This window comes from Serpula lacrymans (assembly GCF_000218685.1).
Source record: "Serpula lacrymans var. lacrymans S7.9 unplaced genomic scaffold SERLAscaffold_5, whole genome shotgun sequence".
Classification (NCBI taxonomy): domain Eukaryota; kingdom Fungi; phylum Basidiomycota; class Agaricomycetes; order Boletales; family Serpulaceae; genus Serpula; species Serpula lacrymans.
This window is the reverse complement of record NW_006763294.1, coordinates 1,671,361-1,698,983: the sequence shown is the minus strand read 5'-3', so window position 1 is coordinate 1,698,983 and position 27,623 is coordinate 1,671,361. Positions and strand designations below refer to the sequence as shown.

The following is a 27,623-nucleotide window of genomic DNA, read 5'->3' as shown; positions in this document are numbered from 1 at the left end:
CGTAAGCAGCCTAGTTGCCCAAACAGGCAACTGCAGACTTGCCCATCTACTGCGACCACCATGGCCAGCCTGATTGCCATCCTAGACCTAAAGGGAAAGCCACTTATCCAACGCTCGTACAAGGACGATGTCTCACCAACTTGTATCGAAAGATTCTTACCACTCATCCTGGAAATAGAGGAAGAGGGTCAGCAGGTTACACCATGTTTCTCCAGCCAGGGCATCAATTACATGCATATCCGTCATTCGAACCTTTATTGTGAGCACTGATGGCCAGTTCCTATAATATGTCGAAGGTTTCCTATGACGATTGTTTTTATAGTGCTAGCGCTGTCGAAACGGAATACAAATGCAGCTGAAATTATCATATTCTTGCACCGGCTGACTCAAGTTCTTGTGGAATACTTCAAGGAGTTGGAGGAAGAGTCGATAAGAGACAACTTTGTGATCATATATGAACTCATGGACGAGATGATGGACTTTGGATATCCACAAACGACTGAAAGTAAGATATTACAGGAGTGAGTCTGATTAGACATCGTTTCCAGAGAACTGACCAGAACATATCATCTGCCTCGTCGAACCTGTACAGATACATTACTCAGGAATCACATAAACTAGAAATACAAGTCCGTCCTCCTATGGCTGTAACGAACGCTGTGTCTTGGCGGACTGAGGGGATCCGATACCGAAAGAATGAGGTTTTCTTGGATGTCATCGAGAGTGTAAACTTGTTGGTATGCACCTCATTTACCTGTTCACTTACTAGCGTAGCTTAAAAGATTCATACATATGTTAGGTCAATGCAAACGGAAATGTCGTCCGCTCGGAGATCCTTGGCGCTGTCAAGATGAAATGCTATCTGTCAGGAATGCCCGAGTTGCGTCTAGGACTCAACGACAAAGTGATGTTTGAAAGCACAGGGCGAAGTAAATCATCCTATCTCGTTCAACGTGTCTATATTCACTGAGATCGCATTTCTAGCATCCCGTGGAAAAGCAATTGAGATGGAAGATGTAAAATTCCACCAATGCGTGCGACTATCTCGATTCGAAAACGATCGTACCATATCATTCATTCCACCTGATGGCGAGTTCGAGCTGATGTCGTATAGACTTTCTACCACGGTGAAGCCACTAATATGGGTTGAGGCTGCTGTCGAAAGCCACAAAGGGAGCAGGGTGGAGTATATGGTCAAGTGTAAAGCCCAGTTCAAGCGGAGAAGTACTGCCAATAATGTGGAGATATATGTTCCTGTGCCAGACGACGCTGATAGTCCAAAGTTCAGGGTGAGTCTATAATATTACAAGAGTGATCGGTGAGCATAATTGGTTGGACGATCATAGGCTTCAACGGGTAGCGTTCAGTATGCTCCCGATAAATCTGCTTTCGTTTGGAAGATTAAGCAATTGGGTGGAGGCCGTGAGTATCTAATGCGCGCTCACTTTGGTTTGCCCAGTGTCAAAAATGGTACGTGTACAATCCACTACCTCTCATGATCTTTTCTTTCCTGATTCTTTCCTGTATTGCATCACCGACTTTCAAAAGAACAAGACGTTGAAAAGCGAGCACCCATCAGTGTAAAATTCGAGATCCCGTACTTTACAGTTTCTGGCATTCAGGTGCGATACCTCAAAATTGTAGAAAAGAGTGGTTATCAGGCGCTACCATGGGTACGATATATTACACAGAATGGAGATGATTACAGGTACGTGACCAGCCATTGGCAAAGACTGAATCTGTAAACTGAATAAGCTACCTTTGCAGCCTTCGTACAGCATTAGAGAAAGGCAGCGCGCCCATTGTACCTATGTAACTGCACACTGTATTGCTTATGATGTTTAAGTTGGCAGATCATCGATCATCATCAGCGCAGCTATTCTACGAGAAGATAGAGCGATTATCATTAACGACATGAATTTTCATGAGCATGTGAGATAGAACGGTCAAAACCGGTCAAGTGCGAAACAACTACCGTATCGATAAAATACCAGAGCGTGTAGTCGATGACGATCTCTCCTTTCCATCAACTCTTTTCTTCTTCGTAGAGGCAGCTTCCCATATTCTCCAAAATTTGAGATTCTCGTCCCCAGCCCCAGTACAGACCACATCCCCAGCTGGCGAAACAGCTGAGTATAGCACTCTGGAGTCGTGTGCATCTCTGATCTCAGCGATGCGCTCGAGAGAGGGGTAAGCATGTACCATGATGGCGTTTGTGGGGTACCCGTGTGTTGTCATGAACTCTTTCTTATGAGGAGACCATTGAATAGATGTCACCTGAGAAGGTGTCTTCAAGGAGTGTAGACGGGCACCAGTGCTGCTGTTCCATATGTGAACAGTGGCATCGTTCGTGCCGCCCCCACTAGCAAGAAGAGAAGGTTGCCACGGACACCATGCGATGGCCTACGAGCGTCATACATTTTAGTCGACTACGCCGAACAGGGACACACTGGAGCTTACCTTGACAGCAGCTGTATGATTACGCTTAGTCCACTTTGCTGTTCCTTGCGTACCTTCCCCAACATCGCCCACACGCCCATCCCAAATGTTGACGACGTTATCATTTCCCCCACTTGCAAGCAGCTCACCGTCTTCTCGCCATTTCAAACCGCAAATTTCACCGGTGTGTCCAAGTAACTCCATGACCTTGTGTCTCGGAACACGCACATCATGATGCCATATACTACCATCTCCGCAACCTGAACTAAGAATGTGGGCGTGCCAGGAGAGTACAGCTATCTGACCCTGATGTCCAGCCATTGTCCTGAGTTTCTGCCCAGCTTCCACGTCCCACAACTCGACCTCGCCGGTACCAAGGCCTATACCAAGGTACGCGCCGTCATTTGAGAAATCAACCGATGAGACGTATGAGCCCTCGGGAGCCTCGCAAAGATGAGAGACAGCGCCGACGTCGGCGCGCCATATGTAAGTACTCTCGGCCAGTGCGACAGCAACAGCATTCTGGCACGACCAGGACACAAGATTGAGATAGAAATCGTCAACCATACCTGGAGCATCAAGAACACGCTCAGGTTGTGTGGGGATCCGGCGCGATTTATTGGTGGTCGTGCCGGTAGATGAAGGCAAAGCACCTGGACGGGCATATAATGGACGGGCGATCTCACGCTGCTGGGCGAGTGATGAGTCAGATGAAGACGCAGGAGGGGCTTCATGATATGCTAAGACACGACGATTTAGCGGTACGCCAGCAGCTGCGGCGAGACGCGCTGTGTGCCCTGGTGAAGCAGACTTGGGATTGAGACTCATTAGTTCGAGGGTAGCTGCAACCTCTGTCTCTTCACGGTTGGTAATGAAGCGATCGCCGTTGGAGTGAGCTCTATCACGGGTTGCAGGCGTCGAACGAGAGCGTTTGAGCTCGGTCTTTGGCTGTGATTGGGGTGGAACGTAGTCTCGAGAGACGACATCAAGCCTGCTTTCTACGCCGCCCTTTCTGATGACACCACCACTGGCCTGTCTCTGGAAAGAGTCGTATGCAGGGACTCCAGCTGAAGTGGTTCGCTTGGCTGGCGATACTGGTCGTGAACGGGAGATGAAAGGATTGGATAGATCAGCAGCTCGGGTGGACTGTTTGTGACCTTTGGTGGGGGATATCGAAAAGGCGTTCAGCGCCGAGAGCAACGATGGAGTCAGCGGTGTTTTTGCATCTGAGCGGGAACGATAGCGCGACGGTGTCTTGGGTATCGAGCTCATGTCAGAAAAAAATACAAGAAAATGCGTGTAAATGAGAACGGATGGACAAAACGCCACTGCCTCGAGCATTTGAACGTACATGCACGTGTACATCACATGATCATGTCACGTGCATTGATTTCCGTCACGAGCGCGGTCGCGTCTCCAGTACTGGTGTTAGCCTCCGCTGTCAGCCCTCTACAGCTCTTATAACGGTGCAAGAATGGTGTGTATCTTCGGTTGAGTCTTCCACATCACACGCCTTCACCGTCCTTCATTTTACGCCCGCACGGCCCCACTTTCACGACACCATGAACGGAATCATATCAGTATTCAAGCTCAAACACACCCTCCTTGTACTTGCCGCAACTGTCACCATCACCATCGCGATTCCTACTTCAGACCCATCATCTTTGTCTTTAGCCTCAAAAGCCAGTGCCACCACACACACAGGTTATTACTGGCCATCATATGCAACCACGACACCAAATCCGGCTGACGCAAAGTTACATCCTGTAACAGAAGTCCTGGCAGCAATATTTGGAGAAGCAACTTCAACACAGCAGGACTTTCCTTCTACGACGCTCGCACCGTACCAGCAAATTCCCTCGCCAGTGGCGCCTCCAGCAACAAAGCCTACCCTTCCGGTCACGACCTCTTCAAGTCTTCCCCAGCCTACCTCATCCCGACATGGCAGTTTTGCAGCACAGCACAAGGAGCTACTCGTTGCCATCATTATTGGCTGTATCATGGGCCTCATCCTTTTCGCAGTTGTATACAGATTTGTGGTCGCGTCTTCTGCATGCAATTGCCGAGGCCGAACTCAACATATCGGCCAGGAAGCAAAGAGGAGGACAATGTCGCTATTCCGTCTTTCGAATGAATCGTGGGGCATAAAAGGTCCTGTGAGAGAGGAAAAATCGGTTGATCTGCGAGCCATCGAAGCAAACGATATGGTAGAGATCCCGCTACATGAGAATTACTTCGCTGGCCGGCAAGACGTCAGACACCACCACGACATCGCTACATACGCATTCCCAGTGCAACAATCTGAAGGGTACCCTCATCGCTCCATTCCGAATAATAAGCGACCAAGCATGCTCAGCGTGTCTGCTGCTTGCGCTATGAAATCGCGGCTCAGCAGACTGCTCTCATCATCGACGTTTTCGCATCGCGACACCATCACGACGCAGGATTCTGAATCGACAGCCCATCAAACGTTGCAGAATACATCTGCAAATATGAACACATCTTACCATGGACGGACGAAAAGCGCGCCAGTTGGGGGACAGAACCGGCCTAAATCGAACAAGTCCACCAAGTCGAATGACTCGGAATGGGATATTGCACATGCATACGGCGCACCAAGAAATGAAAAGACACTTAGCGTGGGCGCAGCATCGAGACTATCTGATGTAGGATGGCATTGAAGTAACTTGAACAGTTATAGAAACTCGTGCGGCTTTGTATACAATTGCGAAGCTAATGCGCAAATAAGTCCAGAACACACACAATGTCCAAAACTTTATGCGTACATTGGACATCAGCTGTGATATGTAAAGGAGTCAGTATAACACGATTGATCATAAGACATTTAAAATTACAGTTATCATACTGATCTATCCGTAACGCAGGACAAACATCCGTATCAAACTTCAACATCCTTCCCTCCCGGAAATTTCTCGTTGGATAGGACGTGCTTTAGACGCTCTAAATTTTCCTCTCTGGGCACAAACTTGACTTTGAACTGCTTCGGCATCATAGTCAGTGCATTGTAATTATCAATCGCTTCAACGGGATGGAGGCTGGCGGAGCCCTCAATGTTTTCCCGGGCTTTCTCTAGGCGGAAGTAGTAGACGATATACATGCATGTCACATACATCTCCCGTATGCCGAGATGCATTCCAGGACACTTTCGTCTCCCTGCACCGAACGCGTAGGTTGCGCGGGCTGCATCAGATTCTTGTTTCTCTATGTACCGTTCTGGTCGAAAACTCCATGGATCACCAAAAAGTTCTTCATTCATATTGCAAGCCCAAACGTTCAGAAATACTGTCGTCCCAGCTTGTATTCTGTGACCTTGCCACTCTGAATCTGCGATAGTGGCTTTTGGAAGAGCGAGCCGGACTATACTGTAGTATCGAGAGGTTTCTTTTACGATAGCGAGGACAAAGTCAGATTTTTCAGAAAACGGGTCGAGTGGTCCTCCTGCGTGAGAAGAAACAATATCCCGATAAGCTTTTTCTTGCATTTCTGGGCGTTGAGCTAGGACGGATGTCATCCACAACATTGTCGTTGAGAATGTGTCTGCGATATATGAGTAAAATCAATGTCAAGACAGCCTAATTATAGATAGAGATAGAAAAGGGGGGTCCTTACCTAGAGATGCAGACACCATAGTATTACAAATAGACATCTGTTCTGTTCGGTCCAATTTAGCTTCGGGGTCACGAAGGATGTGACCCATTATACAAGGCACATCCGTATTGTCCTTGATACGATCCAGTAAATCATCTAGCATTTTCTCTAGGAAGACAGTGCGACGTGCTGCCAACTCTTTTGCTTCTAAGTTCCTGGAAGAATTTGGAATGATACGCAAGATCGGTAGGTAATCCACTAGAGAAGACGTCACCGAGCGAATTCTATATTCATTGGCAAGTAAGATAAAAAAAATCAATCAATCTGCAATACTGATTGCGTACTCTCCGATCCTGGCTGATACATCAACTATTTCTTGAAACAATTCGCTGTCTATATCACCCATCCGAGTACCGTAGTTGACGAAGAGTGAGATGTTGAGACCAAGTCTTTGAAAATATCGGTTAGGATCGATATACTCCTTGCCATGCTCTAGTAAATCCTTGAGGGCAGCGAGTGTCTCGTATTCGATAATGGGTGTATAAGATTGTACACCTGGCTTGTTCATGGCAGTGGCAGCTGCCTTTCTGCGAGCTTTAAGCGAGCCATCCCAAGGACTGGTGCCGATGGAGTACGGTGCAGAACCTTTATTTGAGAGCACATTGTGAAATGTGTGAAATAGGGGCGCGATATGTATGCTCCGCCCTGCTTTTCAAGGAGTTCCATCGCTGCACGCGGTGTGTTAATAATCACCACATCGCGCTCGCCCAGGCGGACGGCGAAAACCTCGCCGTATTTGAAGCCCCAAAGACGAAACGTCTCTGACCAACATTTGCCTAGCTGGAACAGATTGCCGATTATTGGGTAGCCAGGAGGGCCTGGCAGGGTCGTGGTACGAGCTGGACTACGTACACGTTCGGTTGAGAGATTGTGTGCATACAAGGCAAGGAGGAAGGCTGGAACTAGGGCGACAACGGTGCCGGCGATGATTAGCATTGCATCTAACTGATATGACAAGGTATCAGAGAGAACTTGAAAGAGCATGGTTGAATCTTGAAACGACGGCTGTCTGGCTTTCAAGGAAGATATATAGTTTTCTGGTCTTATCTATGACTGGGATATATATGCAGGCCAACACGAGCTGCATGATGAATAATGCCTAGTGGTCATACGCGTGATACACGGAACAGGGCTTCATCCTGTTTTAGATTTGTATGGTGTTTCTCATGACAAATGCTAGAAACTGGTATAACGACTTACGAGTAGGGTGTTCTGTCGATTTCCGTTCTGGATGTCTAATACAGCACTCTAGTCTCCAATAGCCGACCAAATCATTATAATATTATTATCTATAACGAAGGGGACAGTGGTCCCAAAAGTCGCGTGCGGAGCACGTGGGAGCACGTTTTTTCGCTTACACTGCGGGCATTGGCTTATTTAAGCCCAGCTTATATCCTGAAAACATTCAATTTTAGCTTTTTCTAGCCAATCAGAACCCAAAACTCCCATAATTTATGATATAAGCTGGGCTTAAATAAGCCAATGCCCGCAGTGTTAGCTTCGCTCGCGTGGTTTTCGGTTAGCAGTAGAGGGAAGGTAGTGCAGTAGTAACGAGTGCAGTGAAAATTGCAGCCACATTGAAAAGTCTCACGGTTATAAGAACATTCAACAATTGTAGTGAAAATTGTAGCCACATTAAAAATTCTCGCGCTTAATCATTTTTACTACAAAACGCGATATAGTGACACCAAAACTCACGCCTGTGGCACGACGTGACACAACTCAATCAAACAAACCTCTTTTCCTACTATGTGGGGAAGTGGTCTGGCCCTACACACAAAACAAATTGTTGTCGAGAATTTGCACATTTTGCATTACAAAAATTAACAGCCATTATTGACCACACTGTGGTGTGCATAAAAATAAAATCAAAGACCCTTCCCCACACATAAAAACACAGCTTACACAATGTGAGTTTATAACAGTTTATGGTGTTGATTCAATTAAAACTGACACATTGATTACAGAAGCCCAAATTATCAACAAATCAGTGCACATAGCAAATACATAAATATGAATATGAGCAATTCAAATATGCAGTATGTGTAGCATTGTTAATGTGTCATTAACCATTAACTGATATATTGATGTGATTTGTAGACATATTCCACAGACTCCTGAACGAGAACGTGGTGAACATCGCGATAGAGATCGCATACAACGTCATCAACAGATGACATCACCAAGTGTACAACGAGAGCACCTCTTGGATCAAAGAGATTTGAGAAATAGAAATATTGCGCAACCAAATTTTGGAAGACCTGTGGATGATAATAACATGCCTCAGCTATTAGCTGGACCTGCACACCCTCAATTGCAGCCCCCTTTTCAAATGCGGCAGGGTAACCAGTTGCTTGCTACCAATGGTGTTGACTACAATAAAAGGCTATTAGATTGTGAGGAATCAATTTTTCTTATTGCATTCCCGTCATGTCGTGGTTAGCAGACTCGATCCCTGTCACTCCTCTTGCCCTTGGACTAGAGATTACAGCAGGTGTTTTATTACTTTTATCCTTTTTCTTCTTATTCTCTATTCACACTCACGTCCTATTGTACCTACAACGAAGGAGACTTGTTGTAGACCCTCGAGAAGATATCCAAATGACATAGCAATGATCCAGTGCTATGTCTGGGAATACTTCGGAGGAATATTGATAAGTGAAGAAGGTTGTGAGTCAGCGCCTTCTCATGGGCTTACTGATACAGCCAATTGCACATCCCTTACCAATACGTTTTCTCATACGATTAGTAAATACGATAGATCGGACCACCTTCTCCTTTTTTTCTTATTGGTTAGCTAGCTGGTCAGACCACTTTCTTAGTTCTTCCCTTTCTCGGTCTGACCATCGCCGTTCACTATATAAAGAAGTACATACTCGATGTACTATTCTCTAGTTCAATATTAGTTTGGATTTGCGCTTATACCGATACTCTTCATCCTCATACCCTGATTCATCGCCTTCCAACAAGGACTTGACCAGGCGTTGTGCTTTGTTATATAGCTTCGTATTTGTTGCCTGACATAGATGGGTTTCAAAACCGACATGACATGCAGAACGGGTTAATCAACGGTGTAATAAACTAAGAGGGCAGGAGCAGGTCAAGGATCAGGCAATTCAGCAACAGGAGGCAAGTCCGTAGGGTGCAGAGAGCTGCTCAAGAAGAGCTTGAAAGGAGGGAAGAAGAGCTAGCAGATCAGGCTCACAGGGCTGCCAGAGATACTGTAGACCGAGGCGAGGACTTAAATGAACCGGTAGCTGCCAGAAATGCACCAAGGATGCCAAGGCCTCAACGACTTGCAAACGAACGAAATATTGCTGTTACAGTTTGACATACCAGCACCTACTTATGCTTCACCTTTGTACTTCTACTTTTATTTTCCAAGTCACATGACCAGTCATGTGACCATTTACCTTGCTTTTCATTTTCGGACCTTTCCTTTAAATTTCATTCTCCGCTTTAACCTTGTACTGTAGTTTTCACACTGTGCCATGTGGCACTTCCCCTTTTAGTTCAAACTCCACCTTTCTCACGCAGCGCTGCCTTTATTCTTATTTTAGCTACAAGTATCTCATGCAGTGGAGCTGGTCACACGGGCTAGGCCCCATGACATCAGCAGCCACTGCCTCTGGCAACTGTACAGTACATATGTACAAACAAACATGTATTCAGTATATATACAGGAGCAATACATGGGGAAGGACTCAGCGAGTCCTCCTGTTGTATACCAACTAACTCACTGCATCTTAAGGGGTAACCACTCCCTCTTCATCTTCTCTATAGTGTGTTCCTGTGTGTGCCGGAGTAACTAACTCTTGGTTGTTACAATTGCCAACCGCCGCCAAGCACAGGTGATACGCCAGGAGGCCCGACAACCATATGTAGAGCCTCTACACCGTCATACTTTACGCAACATGGAAGTAGAGTGCCGTAATTGTGGAGCATTACACTGGGATATCGAGAGACTCACAAGTTCCTCCGGGATCCATCCAAAATTTGGTGTGTGCTGCCTTCAAGGTCCCTATGCATGAAGAAAAACCAACAGTATTGCACCTTCCCATTCACTTAGAGGATCAGCAAACTGTATTCTTCAATGCCCATGATAATACAGAGAATATAATCAATAACGACCGTACATCAAAGACTCAAGTCACAGAATGGTTCACTGCCAATAAAGATCACCCTGAAGGCCGTCACATAACTTATCAGGATTATCCTCAATACTTTGTCTAGAACAAAGGTGTCAAAAAATGGACTCCAAGAAAACCACAATTTGCTATAGGGAGAATGATGTTTGTCCATCCAAGCCAAGGGGAGCGCTTCTACCTCCGTACACTGCTCACAGTGGTCCCTGGAGCAGAGAGTTGGGAAGATTTGCGCACATTTGATGGGGTTTTACATCCAACTTACAAAGCTGCATGTGCTGCACGTGGCCTGTTAGAAGACGATGGTGAATGGGATCAGTGTTTGGCAGAAGCAGGAGATATGGAGACAGGCCCTGAACTCCGTGCTCTCTTTGCAGTTATCTTACTGCAATGTCTCCCAAATAAGCCTGCAAACCTTTGGAACCGGCACAAACACAAGATTTGTGATGATTTACACCATCGCCTTCTACAAAGAGGGATTGCCCAACCTTCAGAAGACCAGATTTATGATTATGGACTATTCTTGCTGGAATCCATACTTACTCAAGCCAACAAGTGTCTTTCAAACTTCCCACCAATGCCTTTTCCTCAGCAACAATGGGAGCCTATTATTGCAAACAATCTTCTCCACGAGCAGCAAAAGTATGACAGATTTGATCTTACTTTGGAGGTTGAAGATAATGTAGAGAGGATTAATCAAAAGCAGCGGAATGCTTTTGATACCATTATGCAGTCAATCCACCATAATCAGGGAACAACTTTCTTTATTCACAGTGCTGGAGGTGGGGGCAAAACATATCTCTGCAATACAATTGCAGCCGCCGTTCGAGCAAGGGATAATCATGATGTTGCTCTATGTGTAGCATCCTCTGGGATTGCATCCCTGCTCTTGGAGGGTGGCCACACAGCTCATTTACACTTTGGAATCCCTATTCCTGTACATGAAATATCGACATGCAGGATTCCAAAAAACTCTGACCTCCATGAGGTATTGAGACATACCAGAGTTATAGTCTGGGATGAAGCACCAATGCAACACTGTCATGGGATTGAAGCATTAGATTGTATATTGCGGGACATTTTGGATAATCAACTTCTATTTGGAGGCATTACAATGGTCTTTGGAGGGGACTTCCGCCAAACAACACCTGTTGTTCCAAGAGGGTCAAGGCAACACATTATTTCTGCCTCTCTTAGAAGGTCATGACTGTGGACAAATATCCGTGTCTGCTATCTCACACAGAACATGTGCCTAGACCGTACTCCAGAAAGTGAAGCCTTTGCTAGCTGGATGTTTGTAAAACCCTTATCCCCTATACCGAGTTAACGGAGGGACGAAGGCTCAAATCAAACAAGTAGCGTTACAAATAGCGATTGAGAATTAATCAACAACTGAGGAAAGTATGTACATGGTGGTCTACTATATATATGTTTCTGAAAGTCAGCCATGAGGCGCTGACTGATCTAACATGCAGCAGCCATGAGGCGCTGACTGATGTTCTTTGTAATGGTTCTAGACTTTAGTCACGTGATCTGATATAACTACGTATTATGTTATCCGCGCTAAAGCAGCAGCTTAACATATCTTATCTGTCATGTGATCGGATATCAAAGAAAATGAAAAAAAAGGAAACTAGTGCTCAGACTAGCGCTTCTGGTTCAAGTCGTGACAATGTTGGTGGTGGTCGTGGAATCGCAGGAGATGGAACTATTGAGCTTCCCGCCAACATGCTTATGCCAGAAAACACCATAGACTCATTAGTCAACACTACCTATCCTGGAATTGCAAATGGAGACAAAGATGACCATTATTTCCTCCACCGCACCATCCTCTCCGCAAAAAATGATGCCGTTAGCGGCCTTAATTCAGCAATCCTCACAAAATTCCCTGGAGAAGAGTTAGTAGCTCTGTCAATTGATAAAGTGGTTGGAGAGGGGCATGAACATTATCCTGTGGAATTCTTGAACTCCTTGCAAGTATCTGGCCTTCCTGAAGCGCACCTCAAACTTAAAGCTAGATGTCCACTTATGCTCCTCCGCAATATTGATCCCCTAAATGGACTCTGTAATGGAACACGCATGATTTTGATAGAGATGAAGAGAAGAGTATTGAAATGCCGTGTCTTGGGAGGAAAACATGCAGAAAAGATAGCTTTTATTCCACGCCTCACATTGGAACCTTCATCAGAAGAATTGCCCATCAAGCTATCACATCGTCAATTCCCTGTCCGTGCTGCCTTTGCCATGACCATCAACAAGTCTCAAGGTCAATCAGTGACACAGGTTGGGCTGGATTTACATGTTCCAGTGTTTTCACATGGGCAATGTTATGTTGCATTGTCTCGCTGCACTTCAGGAGAGAAAATGAAAGTGCTATTTCCACATGGTTCAAATGACAGATGTACCGTCAATGTGGTGTATCCCGAAATTCTGACTGGCTTTATCTGTGACTGGCAAGTAGATTTTTCCCCAATTCTCACCCTTTTTACTAAAGTGTTTTATTCTCAGATCATATTTTCATCCTTTACCATTTCTGGAGTCTCTTTTTTTATTTCTCATCAATTTATCAATGTAGTACCATAGACTTTTTACATTACAATATATGTTGATGTTTGCAAAGATTCAATGAACCATCTGCTTGATTCAGTATACTGTGCAAGTTTAGGGCAGGCTTATAAGGACATTCAATGACAGAACTGCAAGTCAAACATGCATCATAGGATTCAAAGACTTAACATACATTACAGACAGCATAAGTTCACTGACTTAACATTTTGATCACTTAACAGTATTATTATTATTATTATTCCTGGACCCGTAGGTTCCAGGTTTCCAAAGCACAAATGTCCGCTGCGTTTTCCAAGGACCTTTTAGTCATTACTCATTTACGTTTACCTTTCTCGCACTTTCGGCTCATTCCGTCTATTGTCACGTGGCTACCTTGGTGCTACTCACTCTTGCATCCATTGTACGTTGTTGCTCTGCGATCGCTGTAAAGACCGCACAAAACGTTAACTGTAATGGCCTGCTGTGTGATCTGGACACAGCCGGGGCCAGGTCTGCCCAGAGGACAATGGTTATTTATCATATAGCAAAAACATTGCACCAGTGGCAGAGCCACGGGCTGGACCTCGTCATATATAGTAGCACTCAATGAGTGCTGGAAGACAAAAACTCGGAAGAGTCCGTGCGTAATGGCCACGTGCTTATCGCGTGTTTCTAAAGGCAAAGGAAGACATTTTGACTCAGAACTGAGGAATTGGCATTGACCAAAGCGAAACTGCGAAATCCTGATATCAACATTTGTGGGCATATTATTGGCTAATTAGTTAACTCGGACTCATCACTTGCATTATAGATTACCGACCTTCTGGCAATCCAACAAGATGACCACTGTCCAAAAGATAAAGGTCCGCCGTTACATGCATCCTGCCTTGCATATAGCAGCACTTATATTGAAGGTATTTTTGAAAGGAAATCGAAGATGAGATGGTAAAGCAACGGCAATTTTCATTCTCGACAGTTGCTGAAATCCTGTGTTTGTAGGCTAAAAGTACGTCTACGAAGATTAAGTCGAAGAGACGAAAGTGAATCAGGATCGGTATCCTAGCTCAAAAAAATAAGGCCACGAGTTATCACTTGGGACAGCTCAAAGCCAAGCTCGCCAAGCTAAGAAGAGACCTCATTTCTCCTCCTACCAGTGGAGGAGGCGGAGGAGGCGGCCTTGGTTTCGATGTCGCACGAACAGGGGTAGCATCTGTCGGTTTCGTCGGTTTTCCATCCGTAGGGAAGGTAAATACCCATATCTGCCAATTGGTATGATTTTGACCTGGCGGCTTAACACCCCTAGTCTACACTGATGTCAAAGCTCACCGGCACGCATTCTGAGGTATCTGAAATCGATTTCACAACCCTCACAACGGTTCCTGGGACAGTCAAAGTGCATGGTGCACCAATACAAATTCTTGACCTGCGTGAGTATTTTGATTCTTGAAAACAACGTGTTTTTTTGTAATGTGGGTCATTATAGCTGGTATCATTGAGGGTGCCAACGATGGGCGAGGTAGAGGTCGCCAAGGTAAGTCTCATCCGTTTTTATATCTCATCTGAGCTTTTTGTTGACCAAACTTTCTCGACAGTCATTGCTGGTACGAACCTCACATTATAATCTCAATACTGAGTTCACTCTTTGGATCCAGTTGCTCGCACATGCAACCTCATATTCATCGTTCTTGACGTGTTGAAGCCACTAGGGGATAAAACGATCATTGAAAGAGAACTAGAAGGGTTTGGGATCAGGCTCAACAAAAAGCCTCCAGCTATTCTCGTGCGCAAGAAGGATAAGGGTGGAATTGCCATAACAAACACCGTCCCTCTGACCAACATCGATCAAGACGAGATCAAGGCTATTTTGAGCGAGTATAAGATTAGCAATGCAGATGTCGCGATACGGGAAGCCAATGCTACCGCGGATGATTTGGTGGACGTCATAGAAGGAAATCGGTAAACAGAACAACCTTTTGTCCAGTAGTCCAGTTTCTAATCTGCACGTGTTAGGGTCTATATCCCTGCGTTATATGTATGACCTCTGATAATCTCTAGGTTTACATGCTAAAGTTTCTGCTCGCACTACAGGTCTTGAATAAAGTATGTGGGTTAACTTCAAAACAATTCGATTTGGTACATCGCTGCTGATTTTTAGATCGATGCAATATCAATAGAAGAATTAGATCTTCTGTAAGCCACTTTGCTGTGCTGAAGGTGATTATGTTTACTCATTAATGGTTATTATCTAGATACAAAATTCCTTACAGTGTTCCCATTTCCTCGCGAGAATGGCTTAATGTTGACGAATTAATCGAAAGCATGTGGCAATCACTGGATCTTGTTCGCGTTTATACGAAGCCACGTGGATTATCACCAGATTACTCTGCCCCAGTCGTACTGAGAAGAGGTCGGTGCACGATAGAGGATTTCTGTAACTCGATTCACAAGGAAATCGCCAAACAAATGAAATAGTAAGTTCAATGTCATCGCTGTGCTTCTATCTATTGTTGAGATGATATCCTCCAGCGCCGTTGTTTGGGGTGCTAGCGCGAAGCATGCTCGCGGTCAAAAAGTAGGGCTGGAACATGTGCTCGAGGACGAAGATGGTCAGTCGCTGTGCACATCCTTCCTCGTTCAATTGCTTAACCCTCTCTCAGTTGTGCACATATCAAAGAAGTAGTCTCTCAAGCTGTATTCCATGTATCTAGGGTATCAGAATCTCATCAGGGTGGTAACCCTCTTCTACTCTTGCGTTAGATATATAGCGCTCAAGCGCAGAAACGCCCACACCAGTCCTATAGCACAGTATATGCTGGTCAGCATAAGTGGTAGGAAAGTTAGCGACTCGAAGCTTCGTGAGAGCAATGGAAGCAAAGTTAAGACGGCATGAAGGAGCAAGAAACCACCGAGGTAGGTTTTCTCGAACATGTCAAGAATGACCCAGGGCAAGGAGGCTGGGAATCTGCAACTTCACGTAAGCGAGGCCGGGCTGCAGGCTAAGAGCTACTCACTCGTATGTGTGATTGTTCAATGGTAGAAGAGTAAAGAAGCCCCAAAGGAGTGCATAGCTCAGCTTGACAAATGCCTCTTTCTCTTTTGGTCAGCGTTTGAACTCGATGTCAGGAGTTTCTAGGCTTACCTGCTGGTGTGAAAAGAAGGGGAAACAAAGAATAGACACCGGCGACACTTGCGATGACGAAGGTTCTACAGTAAGCATGACTTGACGTCGCTAGCAGACTGCTGAAGTATTAAGAACATCTTCCTCTAAGTATTGATCAGCTATATACCTTAAAGGAACAAGAATGAGCAGTACGGCCTTCTCGTGTACATGCCATCCAAACATAAAGGACGTATAACCGCACAAAGTGAGGGAAGCCAGGAACGATTTGTACGTGGGTGTCTTCCACAATTTGGCAAGGAATATCTGACTCGATTAAGTGAGATCAATAAAATATGCCATCTTAGAAACTCAAGGCACACGAACCGATTGGAATAATATCGTTATCAAGAAAGTGTGCGCTGGCTTTATATCTGGAAGTATAGCAAATACTGTATCTCCGACGAGGCCCCTAGAGGTTGAGGAGATACCCGACTCATTGATGACAACATTGATACCTGAGCCCTTCACGTCTGGATAAAAATGGACATTAGATAAAGAGAAAAAGGTAAAATGGGAGGGTTTGGGACTGGACTTTATACATACATCTCAATAGGACACGATCAGCTGCTGTGAACAGTGCCCAGACGTTTGGAGCCCAGTATGCATGATTCAAACCCCTCGTGAAAGGAAATAATCGAGAGAGAAGCTGTGGAAGCTGGCCCATGAGAATGAAAGGGCCGAGAGACACAACGCACACAACGATGACAGTGTTCGCTAGTGAGATGAACCGAGCTGGCAGTAATTCACCCGTTGGAGACATACAGTGGGATCTCAGGAGATAGATGAAATAAGCAGGCTGTTGGGATTTTAGCGCAAGATGATATCAGCAAAGTAAGAGGACAAAAGGTTGTAAATGGCATACTGCAAGATACATATATATGTGTTTGAAGTTCAGGAGGACGGCGAAGAAAAAGCCACCAGCTAGTTTGTTTCCCTGAGGCCAGTTAGGTAGAGCCTTATATTGGTAATGAGCCGTTATTATGACTTACTTGACGAATTTGATATATCGACCATAGTAAAATGCCGAACATGAAGCCATTGTACTGGAAATGTATATGATCGACGATAAGAAACCCGGGATGGAAAAACAGGGAGGCTGATATGATACGTTGTACAGAGATATTTTCTGTTCCCCGGACAAACCTGTGATGTAAAATTGGGTCGAAGGAGGTACAGCGTTGAAGAGGATGAATCTCTACCTGAGGAGGGCTATTCCAAGTACGAGTTCTGTCAAAATCACAGTGGTTCTCTGGTATACGACAGCGGACCATGCACTATAATTGGAGTTCTGAAGGTCTATGATAGCGGGATCGACAAGGAGGGCAGGAATTGACAGGATTTTCTCAAAGTACGCAAAGAAGGGAGGGTAGTCTAATGCTACAAGAGAATGAGAATGAATTGAAGACTTCAGAAAGGGGTGTGCTTACTCCATTCTGATGTTGTCTGCCATATATATTTGAAATGTGAAGTGTCATTCGAGTAAGAGAAGAGAGGGAACATACGTCGTAGTACCATTGTGATATAGGTAAAGAATGGGTTATAGCAAGCCAGTTACGGTGAACTTCGAAATCTGTGGATCGACTGGGTTGGAGGAAACATCAGAGTTGATATAACTAGATATCTTAGTGGATCATACTATGACGGGAAAAGGAGGAGCTTCATGCATACGGAAAACAGCAGGAGATCAATTTCCGAGGAGGTCAGGTCCAACTTTATGGTCCATGGAGTACGCTGAGAATTTGATGCTGCTGGGACAGAATCTGGGACATCTTCCAGGGCTGCTTCTGGAATCGAGTGGTTCGTGTGGATGGCACCAGGCATTGGAATTGAAGACTTTGCCATTTGCCAGTCCGCGTTTCTACGTTTGTCTGTTATAGTGCCAGTATGGGGCGATGCCAGTTAAACACTGCCACAGCGGCGGTTGGTCCCGTGAGAACATTAATATTGCAAAGTAGTCGACTCTTCGCTATAAGTGGGATCTGCAATATTTATTCATGGGCATTCTCATTACTGCTCAAGATGTTTACTCCTCCCAGTGGAGAGTTCAGTCTTGTCAAGTAGCTATGGCATAAATTACCCCACAGCGCCGACACGGCATTATTGCTATTCTGGCATATCAATATCTGAATTGTCACCTTTATGGTAAGCCTGTAACCATCTCAGTGCCTTATCTTTCACTTGAGGATATGCCGAATGGCGCCACTGCCGATAGAGGGATTCTGACAGCTATGTATTATGTTTGGGAGATTCAAGCACCTTGGATGGAGACAGGATAACCCAGCAAGCTGCACGGGATCAGCCTACGTCATGCGACTGTGCCATGGTCACTATATCAATTGACGTCCATCAGACACGTCAGTCAAGGCCATACTCTCTTGAGCGTGCAAAGGTCGAATGAGACGTCGGAACCGCTCTCCACCCTGGCATTCTGATTAATGCCCGATGAGGCGGTCATCAGATGTCTCGTTGAGTGTACTCGCCAATAATTAGCCGGCCGAGCTCATAGGATGACCTTTTCTGAATACGCAATTTTCAAGAGGGTTGGCGGCGCGGTCTCGTAGGTTTCATGCTGATCCATCGAGACCCAGAGTGAGCCGCAGATCTCTCCAACCCCTATGGCTGGCCATTGGAACGCAGTATGGCACGGTCGTTCCTTGGACGGACATACAGCGTTTGTGGCTGAGGAAGGGTATGTGATTTGATTCCCAGAAATAGTGTTACAGGCAATTGAATATGCTGCATGAAAACGGTTTCGCAGATCACTCAAAGCAGGACGTGCCCAAATAGGTGCGCACAGACTTCGATTGAGGTTAATTCGGGGTACAAACAAGATTTGGGTGAGGATCGCGTTGGACCTGCGCCTATCGCCGGGGACTATTCTGGTGCTTTCCTATATATTTTCCCTATTTTCAATGGATGTCGAGATACTTCTAATTATTTAATTATTTTTGGCTAGGATCTAATGCAAGGAACGCTTGTTTATTATTTATTCTGTCAGCGAGATGTTCTCGTTCTCGTCTCTTCTTCGCTCTGCTCTCGCATGTCGCTGTCGAAGCAATATCCGTGGTGCACGGGTCAGCTGTCTTCCCCACTTTTTTCAGCTTTTATGGTCACTCCACCTCTTTCTTTTTGGCCCTCCTTTCTCCCGATCTTCTTCTTTTCTCCCATTCACGCTCCTTTTCTCTGTATCATGAACGAGGTATCGTCTATCATGGCCTCCCATTTCATTGGTACGCACCCTGCTCATCCGTCCTATCAGCTATCCCTGCTCATCGTGCGTCACAGGTGTGGCACTCTCTAGTCTGTCTGTTCTTTCTTTCGCAGAATATTAGACCACGCGACTTATCGTTCAATCAGTTTTTATGGTATTACCCTCGTTCAGACCTGGTATTACTTCCGCACCTATCATAACGATGCCCTCTCAATGAAACTTCTTGTGGGTTTATTGTATCATTTTAATCCATCCGCTCAGTTATATTGCTTTTCAGGTTGGTTTCCTATGGTATGGTCTCCAGCTACATCCTTAGTAACCATCCATTCAAGAGCAGAACACAGGATCTTGGATACAGCGCAGCTGTTTCTTGTCTCGATATCCATATATCACTATACCATTACATGGAGAGGGATGCCAGATGTCATGTCTCGCGTTTCGAAGTACGTCTCTCATGTGTTCATCTCAAGCTGCATATTCACTTAACTGTTTACAGAGAATTTGAGGTTAGTCAGCTTATCCTTAATGTCTAATTCCAACTGTCTGACGTGTCATTAGGCTGCAATGGCGGTAACGGTAAGCACCACCGAGTCAATCTTAACAACTTTGACGAACCGTAAGTTAGGCCACAATAGCCTTCTTTGTCCAATTGTGCGTTCGTATTTGCATTCATCATTCTTCATGGTACTCACAGCCCTTCAGAGCTTATGCACATAGGATATGGCGCCGTACGTTATCAATAACAATAATCCCACCTGTTTAATAAAAGCATAATATCGCAGTTAGTTTTCATGATGTTTACTTAACTTCAGCTATCGTAAGACCTTATTATACCTAACTTTAGCTATTCTGTACTTAGCTGTCTTGTCTTAGGTCACTCTTTCCATTATTGCTCTAGGTTGTGGCGGAGGTGAGTCTTTGGATGTTGTGCCTACTTGATTGCTTTGATTTAAATTATTATTGCTCAGCTCTGGTCGCTAAAACGTGGGTATTTGTTCGATTGAACAAGAACACCAATTTATATATTATGTCATCAGCATTCGATATCCCCTGTGGAATGATTCACGACCTAGCAATGTAGGTCTCTACTAGATCATCTTTACGACGTTCTATGGATAATAAACCATGTTTCCAGCTTCCCGCTTCTATATTCTTCGTCTCAACTATCGCATGTGACGTCCTCATTGCAACCTCACAAGTTTATCTCTTCCATAAATCACGGTCAGGGATAGGGAGGTTTGTTTTTTCCAGTAGCTAGTTTTGCTGTCGAATACACCTTAACCAGACGTAACGGATAGACTTGGCGGCCTTATTACGAAACTGACAGTCTTGGTAGTCAACGTCGGGTTAATCACAAGGTGAGCCATATGAGTCGATGAGTGGTGATGGGTTGAATAACAATGATTTTGTTTTTTAGTGTAGATATTACCATCTTTCTTATACTTGTACGTGATTTGACCGCCCAACTAGGCCGCTCGTCTTATGCGATAACCTACAGTTTCTCGCTTGTCCCCAGAATGGAATATTTCTGATACCCTATCTTCTTCTTAGCAATTGTGAGTATTCTTCGATCGTTTTCGAACGGCCGTTAATATCAGTGTTATCACAGGCTACCTGAACTCCTTCCTTAGCTTGTAAGCCTTCTTCCATGTTTTGAAAAATATATTGCAATAATAACGTATGCGATTGCATGTGCAGAGTCAACTCTCGTACCCTCCTTCGCGAGCTCGCGACGAATAACTACGTATGTCATTGTCTTTTTCTCTTTTTCAGGTGCTGGGATGTTGATTTTGTGGTTGTAATGTAGTACAGTGATCCTGATATAAGCACACATCCTCGCCTCGACATGTCATAGCGTCGATTTATTTTCGCATTTCGATCTTTCAGGCAAGTTCGCCTCCCACTTTGTGAGGATACTCACTCCGCGCATATCAAGTCCTCAGAGGGCATGAGTATGGCGGTTATATGTACTATAACATGTTTCTCGTTGCAATACATGGCATGATCATTTGAGAAACAGACCTACAGACCTACGGGGGGATGTAACAAAATGTAGAACTTCGAATGTTTGTCCTTGTAGTATTATGATTCGAAACAAGCCGGGCTGGACTATACGCATGCCCTGCCGATGGGGCTTATTTGGATGAGTGCATCATGCTTTAGCTCAATTGATCAGGACTAGCTTTAATACTTGACACTCTTCAGCTCGGCAATACGTCGATCTAACTGGTGCCAGTGCACACATATTTTCTTCATTTTGAAGCTCAAAAAACAGCTACTATCTAGGAATCAACTATGACACTGTCCAAATCAGTATACATGTATGTTGCGTCGTCCTTCATGTTAACCTATTCAAATAGTTGAGGTGCAGTCCAGCTCCACCCATTAAAATTCAACCCCAATCCATTGCATTATCACCAACTACAGCCATCAGAAGGTATACCAGCCATGTCGTAGCGAATACAGACAAGTTCAGCCTAGAAGAACTTGATACGCTAGCCTGAGTCTTCAGCGCCCTTGCCGCGCAAATAGATCGTGGAGTGGAGACTAAGACGTGGATCAAAATGACAAGATCAATATCATATTTAGCTGACATTTTCCTAATCATTCACCTGACGTTGTATTGGTTCCTGCGGAGGGCGTGTCTAATACAGTTGAAGATGCCATTAGGCTGGTCGTAGTTGAGCTTGAGGAGATATTCGTGAATCTTTTTTTTTTTTTTTTGGAATTCATCACATTGTGCACGTAGATTCACGGAAGAGACATCGCCAGTTTATTTAATTCACGGGTACCCAAAAAAAAAAGGAGATGCGAGAGTTTCGTCTCAACTACTATTTCCGAAACAAGCTAGAAGCCCGAAATAGAGTAGCTTACGATGGAGGAGGGCAGAATGTGACGGTGTAGTCAGCGTTAAGGCTTGCGTCGCATGTGAAGATGGCGGTACCGCTAGATTCGTCATAGGCATAACAGTACGAGTTCGGGCAGTTATCCTCTGGTAAGCAAAATGGGCGGTTAATTGCAGAATTTTTGACAAAAATGATAAAATTCTCACTGAAGTAGGTGTAATACTCCACACCAGAAGAAGGGCAAGTAGCGGGAGTGCTATAGCTACCAGTGCAACAGTTGGGTGAATTGGCTACCAGGGAAAACGGTATTAGGAGGATAGCAACATGACTAGAGAAAACTCACAAGGATCTCCATCCAAATTAGCTTCACAGGCACTCTTACACCCAACTGGGAATCCAGTTGAATCATATGGGCCTTGTATCGCAGCAGGACCTACAGTTTAGATATGACAATCAGTCTCAAACTCGGCATGACATACGAATCATTTACAATTTGGGCCGAGATCAACGGGACAGTCTGCTATACCACAGCCAACGTTGTTGTTAATGCTGATAGGTAAGTTATACCCATCCACAAGGGAAACTGATCATCTCATCAGGAATTATCTTTGATAGGAAAGGATGATCCAGAATTACCATCGTAATAATCTAGGCCAGTGGTGCCTCCCAACGTAAACTCAGCAAGGCTGGCAGGTGGCACACCCTGAATCCCCAACGTTAGTGACACCATCCACGTAGAAATGTGCAGACTCACAGTGCCAGTAGTGGGATCACACACAAGCCCTCCATTGCAGCCACCATCAAGACAAGAATTCGGCCCAGGATTGGTGCTGAAATCACAGTCACGACGTGCCTAATACTTGAACATTAGCAACATATAGCAGCGAGACGGATGTATGACTGACCCAAATCCTCCCCGACGTCCAGTTGTCTGGAACCTATAACATAATCATATATTTACTACGCACCAATATGGGAAATCAGTCCATACCGAGAAGCTAACTGCGGTGTACGCATTCGCCGCCCACCTATACGGCGTACATTAGCACAGGTCCCAACGAAGTTGCGACACAGCGTTTACACACCCGGTCGTATATGCAGGGGCATTGCCGCCTGGGGCAGTGAACATCTACATTGCGTGTTAAGCACACAGTTAGAACTTCTATTAACAAGATCATCTCACAGCAGGCCTGAAAAATTGTCATCGTCAACAAGACAGGCGGGATGAACATCATTGAATGTGAATGTGCTTACCAAATGGTAAACGGGCAGCCATTGTAGACGGTGAAGGTTCGCTGGGCCAGCGTACCAGAGACCATGGCAAGAGTAGAAGCAATGTGCAAGTATTTCATGTTGGAAAAAGGTTGAAAGAATTGTTGCAGCGTATTGTCCAATTACTGCAGACTTTATATACCGCCCCGCCGCAGGTGTGGGGAATTTCAGCTGACGGCGTCAACCCCCCAAGTCTGATGGTCTGATGGTCAGGTGTATCAGGTACAAAGAGTCGTATGAATCCCAAAGGACCGCATAGGAGAGGTCATGGCTGCACCTACAGCACGCTGCTACGGCATGTCAGCTTCGTGTTCTAATAAAAGACTGGCACATACCGGGAAATTGTAATGAATTGTGCACTCTCGTGCCAGGCCCTTGATCGGTGTTTGACTGTTCCACATGGGCTGTTGAAGTTCTTGCCAAGTATCAGAGGAAATGGACTTGGTTAAGCTACTTGAAATGCTGATAATAGTCGCGATTCCATCGGAATCTGGTCCAGATTATCAGCCATGATAACACACCTAGCTTGATGGACCAAAATACTCCAGGGCAGAACTGTGATCAATAGAAAACATAGTTACGTCTTGTCGGTGATGATCGAGTAACAAAGCCTTCACTGGTTCGGGAAAAGGACTCGGACGTGCGTGTTGAATTATAAATCTGGTAGCCTCAAGCAATATCCCTCTTGACAGGCTGAGAGTGATTTAACAGATGTCTGCCCGCTATTACAAGCTTACTAGTAGTCCAGGCGTCACATATGGATGGAAGCTAACGAAACCAACTTTCCGCAGATGGTGGCGCCGCATCAAGGAACAAATAACTCAGCGGTCATCTTTGCCCTACACATGTGCAAAATGCAGAGAAAGGGGTCGGGCGCTGCATTACAAGTGAGGGCTCTACTATAGCTATACAGTGCCAGGCGACGCGTTCGTGGACGTTGCTGATGGAGAACGGCCGCATGGGCAGAAGTTGTATACTAGTACCCAGCAAATGCGTGCAGTGCTGGAAATTCAGCTAGTCTCCCCGAAGGAAGACAGTCCCATTCAGCTGACAACACTCCTGCTTTTCAGATATGATTATGAGACTACTAGTATTGCGTATTGCAGAGTACCGATAGCCGACGAGCTAGCAAAGAACATCCCAATCTCATAAACAAAACCTGTAGAAAAAGAAAGAAAAACTGAGCGTAGAAAAATGTTGAAAAGAATTCGGAGATAGAAAGGAAGACTCAATATTTCACTGGGTAAAACGAAAATAGTTGAATCATATCTGCAAGATCACAATCGTACACAAATGAGTTTCCATAAGATCGCAATGAATGTATAAAACTGAAGACTAGATGACGATGGTGACGATGACAATGAGAGGAAACTAATGGTGAAGAGCATCTGACACAGGGGTTATAGTGGTTTGTTCCAGGGGGTGTAGTAAGGGTAATGGTGTACCGTAAAGGTAGTGATAATCCAATTTGAATGAAAATCCGAATGGTATTCAATGGCGAAAGGCACAACGAAAAGAAGCCGAGTCCGATAGGAGAAACCGCCACAAAACTATACATATACATGAGCCATTTGGTTCATCACGAAATACTAGACACTGACCTTGAAACTTCCACCAGCACACATTGACCGACAACCTTGCCAGCACATTCCTCATTGTAACATCATTTTACTGCAATCATAGCGCAACAGCACGCTGCATAGGCATTTTCCCAAATGCTGGTGATGGCGTACGTAATGATGATGGAGACGGCGACGGTATACCTAGTGAAGGAGACGACACCCCCAATGATGGTGAATGCACGCCAGACGAAGGCATTCGCATCCTACTCCCAGCTCCTGATGGGTTCGAGCTATTGCGATACACCATTCCAGTTCCCGTCCTCGGTTTCGGGCGTGGACTGTTACAGTCCGCAGGCGATGTAGGCGACGTAGGTGATGGCGCTGCGCTCGATGCGGTGCTTGTCGACCCACGACTCAATGCAGAACGCTGTTGATCATGCACATTCCTGTTGTATACCAACACCTGACCGGGCTTGGCCTGTTCGCCTGGCTGCTGCAGTCGCGCTTGAGGGTGCGCTTGGGCGAGTTTGAGCGGACGTGGGAGTAACATCTGACTTGCCCGCGGAGATGTTATGCCCGACTTCGCGTGAGCGGATGTGCTGGCACTTCCAGGAGAAGGCGCCGAGCCTGAAGTGCCATTTAAGCTTGATCGCAAAGCTTGAGGTACAGCCGACCGCGCGGCGTTTGCACCAGCCGCCACTCCCACTGAAGACACTGACGATGCCGACGAATAAGTTCTTGGACGCGCTCCACCGACTCCAGCTCCAGCTCCTGCAACAAACGCCGCCCTCAAACCCATACTCGATGGGTATTTCCTCAGCCCATTGTTCATCCCATTCGGCAACGGTGGCAAACCCTTTTCGATATTCATGTTCTTGTCCATGCCAATGCCCATGCCCACGTTGATTCTCTCTTTCCCAACCTTCACGCCATTGTCATTTCCTACCACTCTTGGCCCATCATCAGTACTTTCCGGGGTTGCAGGTAGTGGCAGACTAAGCGACGACTCAGAGGAGAGTGTACCATGATCAGAAGTAGGGGGAAACACGTTCTGCGTGGGTGTAATCGAATACGACGAGTCGGGAATGCTTAGGGCGAGTGACGATGTGGCGCTGGTTGCACTCATGCGCGGATTTGGCGTCGAGACGGCGCGCGGTGTATGACCTATTCGGGTACCACTAGGTATGGACGGTCCAGCTTGCGGATTTACTGGTTTGGAGCTATGTGAATGAGGCGAGACACTAAATTCGTCAATTTCGTGGAGGATAGAACTACTGATGGAACGAGAAAGAGGATGAGGGGTGGCCTGCAAGGAAGATGCCGACGATCGACGAGAAAGATTAAGTGAAGAGAGGCGACGTGTCAACGGCGAAGGTGCATCTTCGTCCTCGCTGCAAGGTGTGTCACGAGATAAGGTTAGAGGGTATAACATGAGCGAAGCGTGCATGATTGGGCTTACCTATCACTCCATCCTAAACCGGTTGTCAAACCAATGCCTCCTCTTAATAGTTTACCATCACGATGGCGTACGCGTCGTTTTGGAGTGTCTCTCTCGTCTTTCATCAGTCCACATTTAGTCATGGAAGATGTGTCTATAGAATTCAAACAACCATGTGACCGTGGATAGGAAAGATTGGATAGGGTGTCAATGTGAAAGTGTGGTTGTTTTAGAGAAGACCCGGAATACATGCGCGAAGACAGAGGCGAATAAAGCGAGTGATTGAATATTCGTAACGCGCAAAAGAAAATAGCAAATGTCAAAAATGGAGTCTACAGTCAGCACTCATCTCATAGCAAGGAAGGGGCAAAAACGCACTAGTAGCGACGCTAGCTACACTATCTGGCCTTTTCCCTGCCGAATCCGAGCGTGGTGGCAACAACTTGGAGTTGGGAGAGAGCAGGCCGTGGCGAAGCATCAAGTTTCTGTTGTGATGTGATGGTTAGCCCAGATGAAAATTAAATGTTGAGATCATAATTTAACAGATGAGATTATCATAATCCAGGTCGTTGTAATAATTGTGAGAAGGGATCGACATGGTGGGATCATGATGCTCGATCACAAGCATTAATACCCAGCCGATGTAGATATAGTTTTAAAGCAAGCAATGAAAGTCAAGAGATGCCAGACAGTGCCAACACAAGCGAAAAAGAGGTCAAAGATAAAGATAGTGACTTGAAAGGGACGATATGTGGCAAAAACTCACGGAAGAGGAGTATGCAAGTCAATGCTAGAATCCGAGTTATGGCCATCTTCTGCATCGTAAGCACTATTGCGCTTTTTTTCCAGAGCGTCGTCGAACTGGTCTGTCAGGCGGCGGTCGGACATGGGGCGGAACACGGAGTCTGTACTACCTAAAGTATCCAAAGACTGCTTTCGCATTGTTGAGTCGACGACACCAAAATCAGACCCCAACGAGTCTTCCTGTAAATAGGGGAGACCTGAAGCAGGTCCGTTGTCTGCAGCATCGCTGATTCTGCGAGGTCGGGGCAGGTCGTCGCCCGTATGTCTTCGGAGGGGCAAGGTGCCAGATGCGGACTGGGCGAGACGAGAGACAGAGGTGGAGAGACGAGCGGCGGATTGCGTGGAGTAGGTTGAGGAGCGCGAGACGCGGGTAGATGCACGTGAAAGACGGCTTGAGGTGGATGGGCGACGTGGACGAGGAGTGGCTGAAATGAAGTCTGCAATGTCGGGACTTGTGGTACGCGGGAAAGAATTGTCGTTTTGGGATGAGAGACTGGTGCGCTGTTTTTGTCGCAAGGGAGGGGTGGCTG

At 45.7% G+C, this 27,623-nt stretch overlaps 11 protein-coding genes across 11 annotated transcripts; 5 read left to right on the top strand and 6 right to left on the bottom strand.

The window, feature by feature from the left end:
* Nucleotides 1-24: 24 nt before the first annotated feature.
* Nucleotides 25-1,891, top strand: SERLADRAFT_463796 (uncharacterized protein; the record flags this gene model as incomplete). The annotated part of the gene is made up of 8 exons (XM_007316712.1): nucleotides 25-259; nucleotides 323-521; nucleotides 593-737; nucleotides 800-929; nucleotides 985-1,289; nucleotides 1,347-1,470; nucleotides 1,549-1,708; nucleotides 1,768-1,891. 8 exons carry the CDS (start codon nucleotides 61-63, stop codon nucleotides 1,814-1,816), a joined length of 1,311 nt encoding a protein of 436 aa, XP_007316774.1.
* Nucleotides 1,892-1,901: 10 nt separating this feature from the next.
* SERLADRAFT_414564 (uncharacterized protein) lies at nucleotides 1,902-3,711 on the bottom strand (the record flags this gene model as incomplete). Its single annotated transcript, XM_007316711.1, has 2 exons — nucleotides 1,902-2,403; nucleotides 2,461-3,711. The coding sequence occupies 2 exons, from the start codon at nucleotides 3,709-3,711 to the stop codon at nucleotides 1,972-1,974; spliced, it is 1,683 nt and encodes a 560-aa protein (XP_007316773.1).
* Nucleotides 3,712-3,752: 41 nt separating this feature from the next.
* SERLADRAFT_436411 (uncharacterized protein) lies at nucleotides 3,753-5,120 on the top strand (the record flags this gene model as incomplete). Its single annotated transcript, XM_007316710.1, has 1 exon — nucleotides 3,753-5,120. One exon carries the CDS (start codon nucleotides 3,753-3,755, stop codon nucleotides 5,118-5,120), a length of 1,368 nt encoding a protein of 455 aa, XP_007316772.1.
* Nucleotides 5,121-5,211: 91 nt separating this feature from the next.
* SERLADRAFT_414563 (uncharacterized protein) lies at nucleotides 5,212-7,092 on the bottom strand (the record flags this gene model as incomplete). Its single annotated transcript, XM_007316709.1, has 4 exons — nucleotides 5,212-5,997; nucleotides 6,070-6,332; nucleotides 6,393-6,665; nucleotides 6,710-7,092. 4 exons carry the CDS (start codon nucleotides 7,090-7,092, stop codon nucleotides 5,339-5,341), a joined length of 1,578 nt encoding a protein of 525 aa, XP_007316771.1.
* A 1,411-nt stretch (nucleotides 7,093-8,503) lies between these two features.
* On the top strand, nucleotides 8,504-9,019 carry SERLADRAFT_385430 (uncharacterized protein; the record flags this gene model as incomplete). Its single annotated transcript, XM_007316708.1, has 1 exon — nucleotides 8,504-9,019. A coding segment is annotated over one exon (151 nt), but the record flags the coding sequence as incomplete, so codon positions are not given.
* Nucleotides 9,020-13,506: 4,487 nt separating this feature from the next.
* On the top strand, nucleotides 13,507-17,232 carry SERLADRAFT_463789 (uncharacterized protein; the record flags this gene model as incomplete). The annotated part of the gene is made up of 23 exons (XM_007316707.1): nucleotides 13,507-13,558; nucleotides 13,612-13,663; nucleotides 13,728-13,745; nucleotides 13,800-13,806; nucleotides 13,864-14,045; nucleotides 14,104-14,227; nucleotides 14,284-14,331; nucleotides 14,393-14,401; nucleotides 14,453-14,756; nucleotides 14,811-14,832; nucleotides 14,889-14,900; nucleotides 14,956-14,990; nucleotides 15,050-15,271; nucleotides 15,327-15,406; nucleotides 15,458-15,762; nucleotides 15,812-15,887; nucleotides 15,940-16,037; nucleotides 16,088-16,224; nucleotides 16,285-16,430; nucleotides 16,504-16,756; nucleotides 16,823-16,889; nucleotides 16,946-17,105; nucleotides 17,162-17,232. The coding sequence occupies 14 exons, from the start codon at nucleotides 13,640-13,642 to the stop codon at nucleotides 15,478-15,480; spliced, it is 1,110 nt and encodes a 369-aa protein (XP_007316769.1).
* A 735-nt stretch (nucleotides 17,233-17,967) lies between these two features.
* On the top strand, nucleotides 17,968-21,353 carry SERLADRAFT_414560 (uncharacterized protein; the record flags this gene model as incomplete). Its single annotated transcript, XM_007316706.1, has 22 exons — nucleotides 17,968-18,102; nucleotides 18,173-18,649; nucleotides 18,725-19,190; nucleotides 19,246-19,264; nucleotides 19,318-19,400; nucleotides 19,453-19,462; nucleotides 19,516-19,614; nucleotides 19,668-19,677; nucleotides 19,730-19,747; nucleotides 19,797-19,822; nucleotides 19,874-19,899; nucleotides 19,954-19,988; nucleotides 20,045-20,081; nucleotides 20,140-20,155; nucleotides 20,209-20,248; nucleotides 20,307-20,407; nucleotides 20,470-20,529; nucleotides 20,589-20,616; nucleotides 20,670-20,727; nucleotides 20,781-20,805; nucleotides 20,870-20,915; nucleotides 21,252-21,353. 20 exons carry the CDS (start codon nucleotides 18,923-18,925, stop codon nucleotides 21,351-21,353), a joined length of 1,107 nt encoding a protein of 368 aa, XP_007316768.1.
* A 115-nt stretch (nucleotides 21,354-21,468) lies between these two features.
* SERLADRAFT_385423 (uncharacterized protein) lies at nucleotides 21,469-21,875 on the bottom strand (the record flags this gene model as incomplete). Its single annotated transcript, XM_007316705.1, has 2 exons — nucleotides 21,469-21,492; nucleotides 21,548-21,875. One exon carries the CDS (start codon nucleotides 21,765-21,767, stop codon nucleotides 21,564-21,566), a length of 204 nt encoding a protein of 67 aa, XP_007316767.1.
* A 56-nt stretch (nucleotides 21,876-21,931) lies between these two features.
* SERLADRAFT_355355 (uncharacterized protein) lies at nucleotides 21,932-24,096 on the bottom strand (the record flags this gene model as incomplete). The annotated part of the gene is made up of 12 exons (XM_007316704.1): nucleotides 21,932-22,163; nucleotides 22,224-22,307; nucleotides 22,361-22,450; nucleotides 22,508-22,600; nucleotides 22,654-22,720; nucleotides 22,772-22,870; nucleotides 22,923-22,955; nucleotides 23,009-23,045; nucleotides 23,103-23,146; nucleotides 23,201-23,207; nucleotides 23,272-23,579; nucleotides 23,625-24,096. 11 exons carry the CDS (start codon nucleotides 23,367-23,369, stop codon nucleotides 22,042-22,044), a joined length of 774 nt encoding a protein of 257 aa, XP_007316766.1.
* Nucleotides 24,097-24,364: 268 nt separating this feature from the next.
* Nucleotides 24,365-26,322, bottom strand: SERLADRAFT_463784 (uncharacterized protein; the record flags this gene model as incomplete). The annotated part of the gene is made up of 2 exons (XM_007316703.1): nucleotides 24,365-24,839; nucleotides 24,891-26,322. The coding sequence occupies one exon, from the start codon at nucleotides 26,296-26,298 to the stop codon at nucleotides 24,967-24,969; it is 1,332 nt and encodes a 443-aa protein (XP_007316765.1).
* A 729-nt stretch (nucleotides 26,323-27,051) lies between these two features.
* On the bottom strand, nucleotides 27,052-27,594 carry SERLADRAFT_436404 (uncharacterized protein; the record flags this gene model as incomplete). Its single annotated transcript, XM_007316702.1, has 1 exon — nucleotides 27,052-27,594. A coding segment is annotated over one exon (543 nt), but the record flags the coding sequence as incomplete, so codon positions are not given.
* Nucleotides 27,595-27,623: the final 29 nt, after the last annotated feature.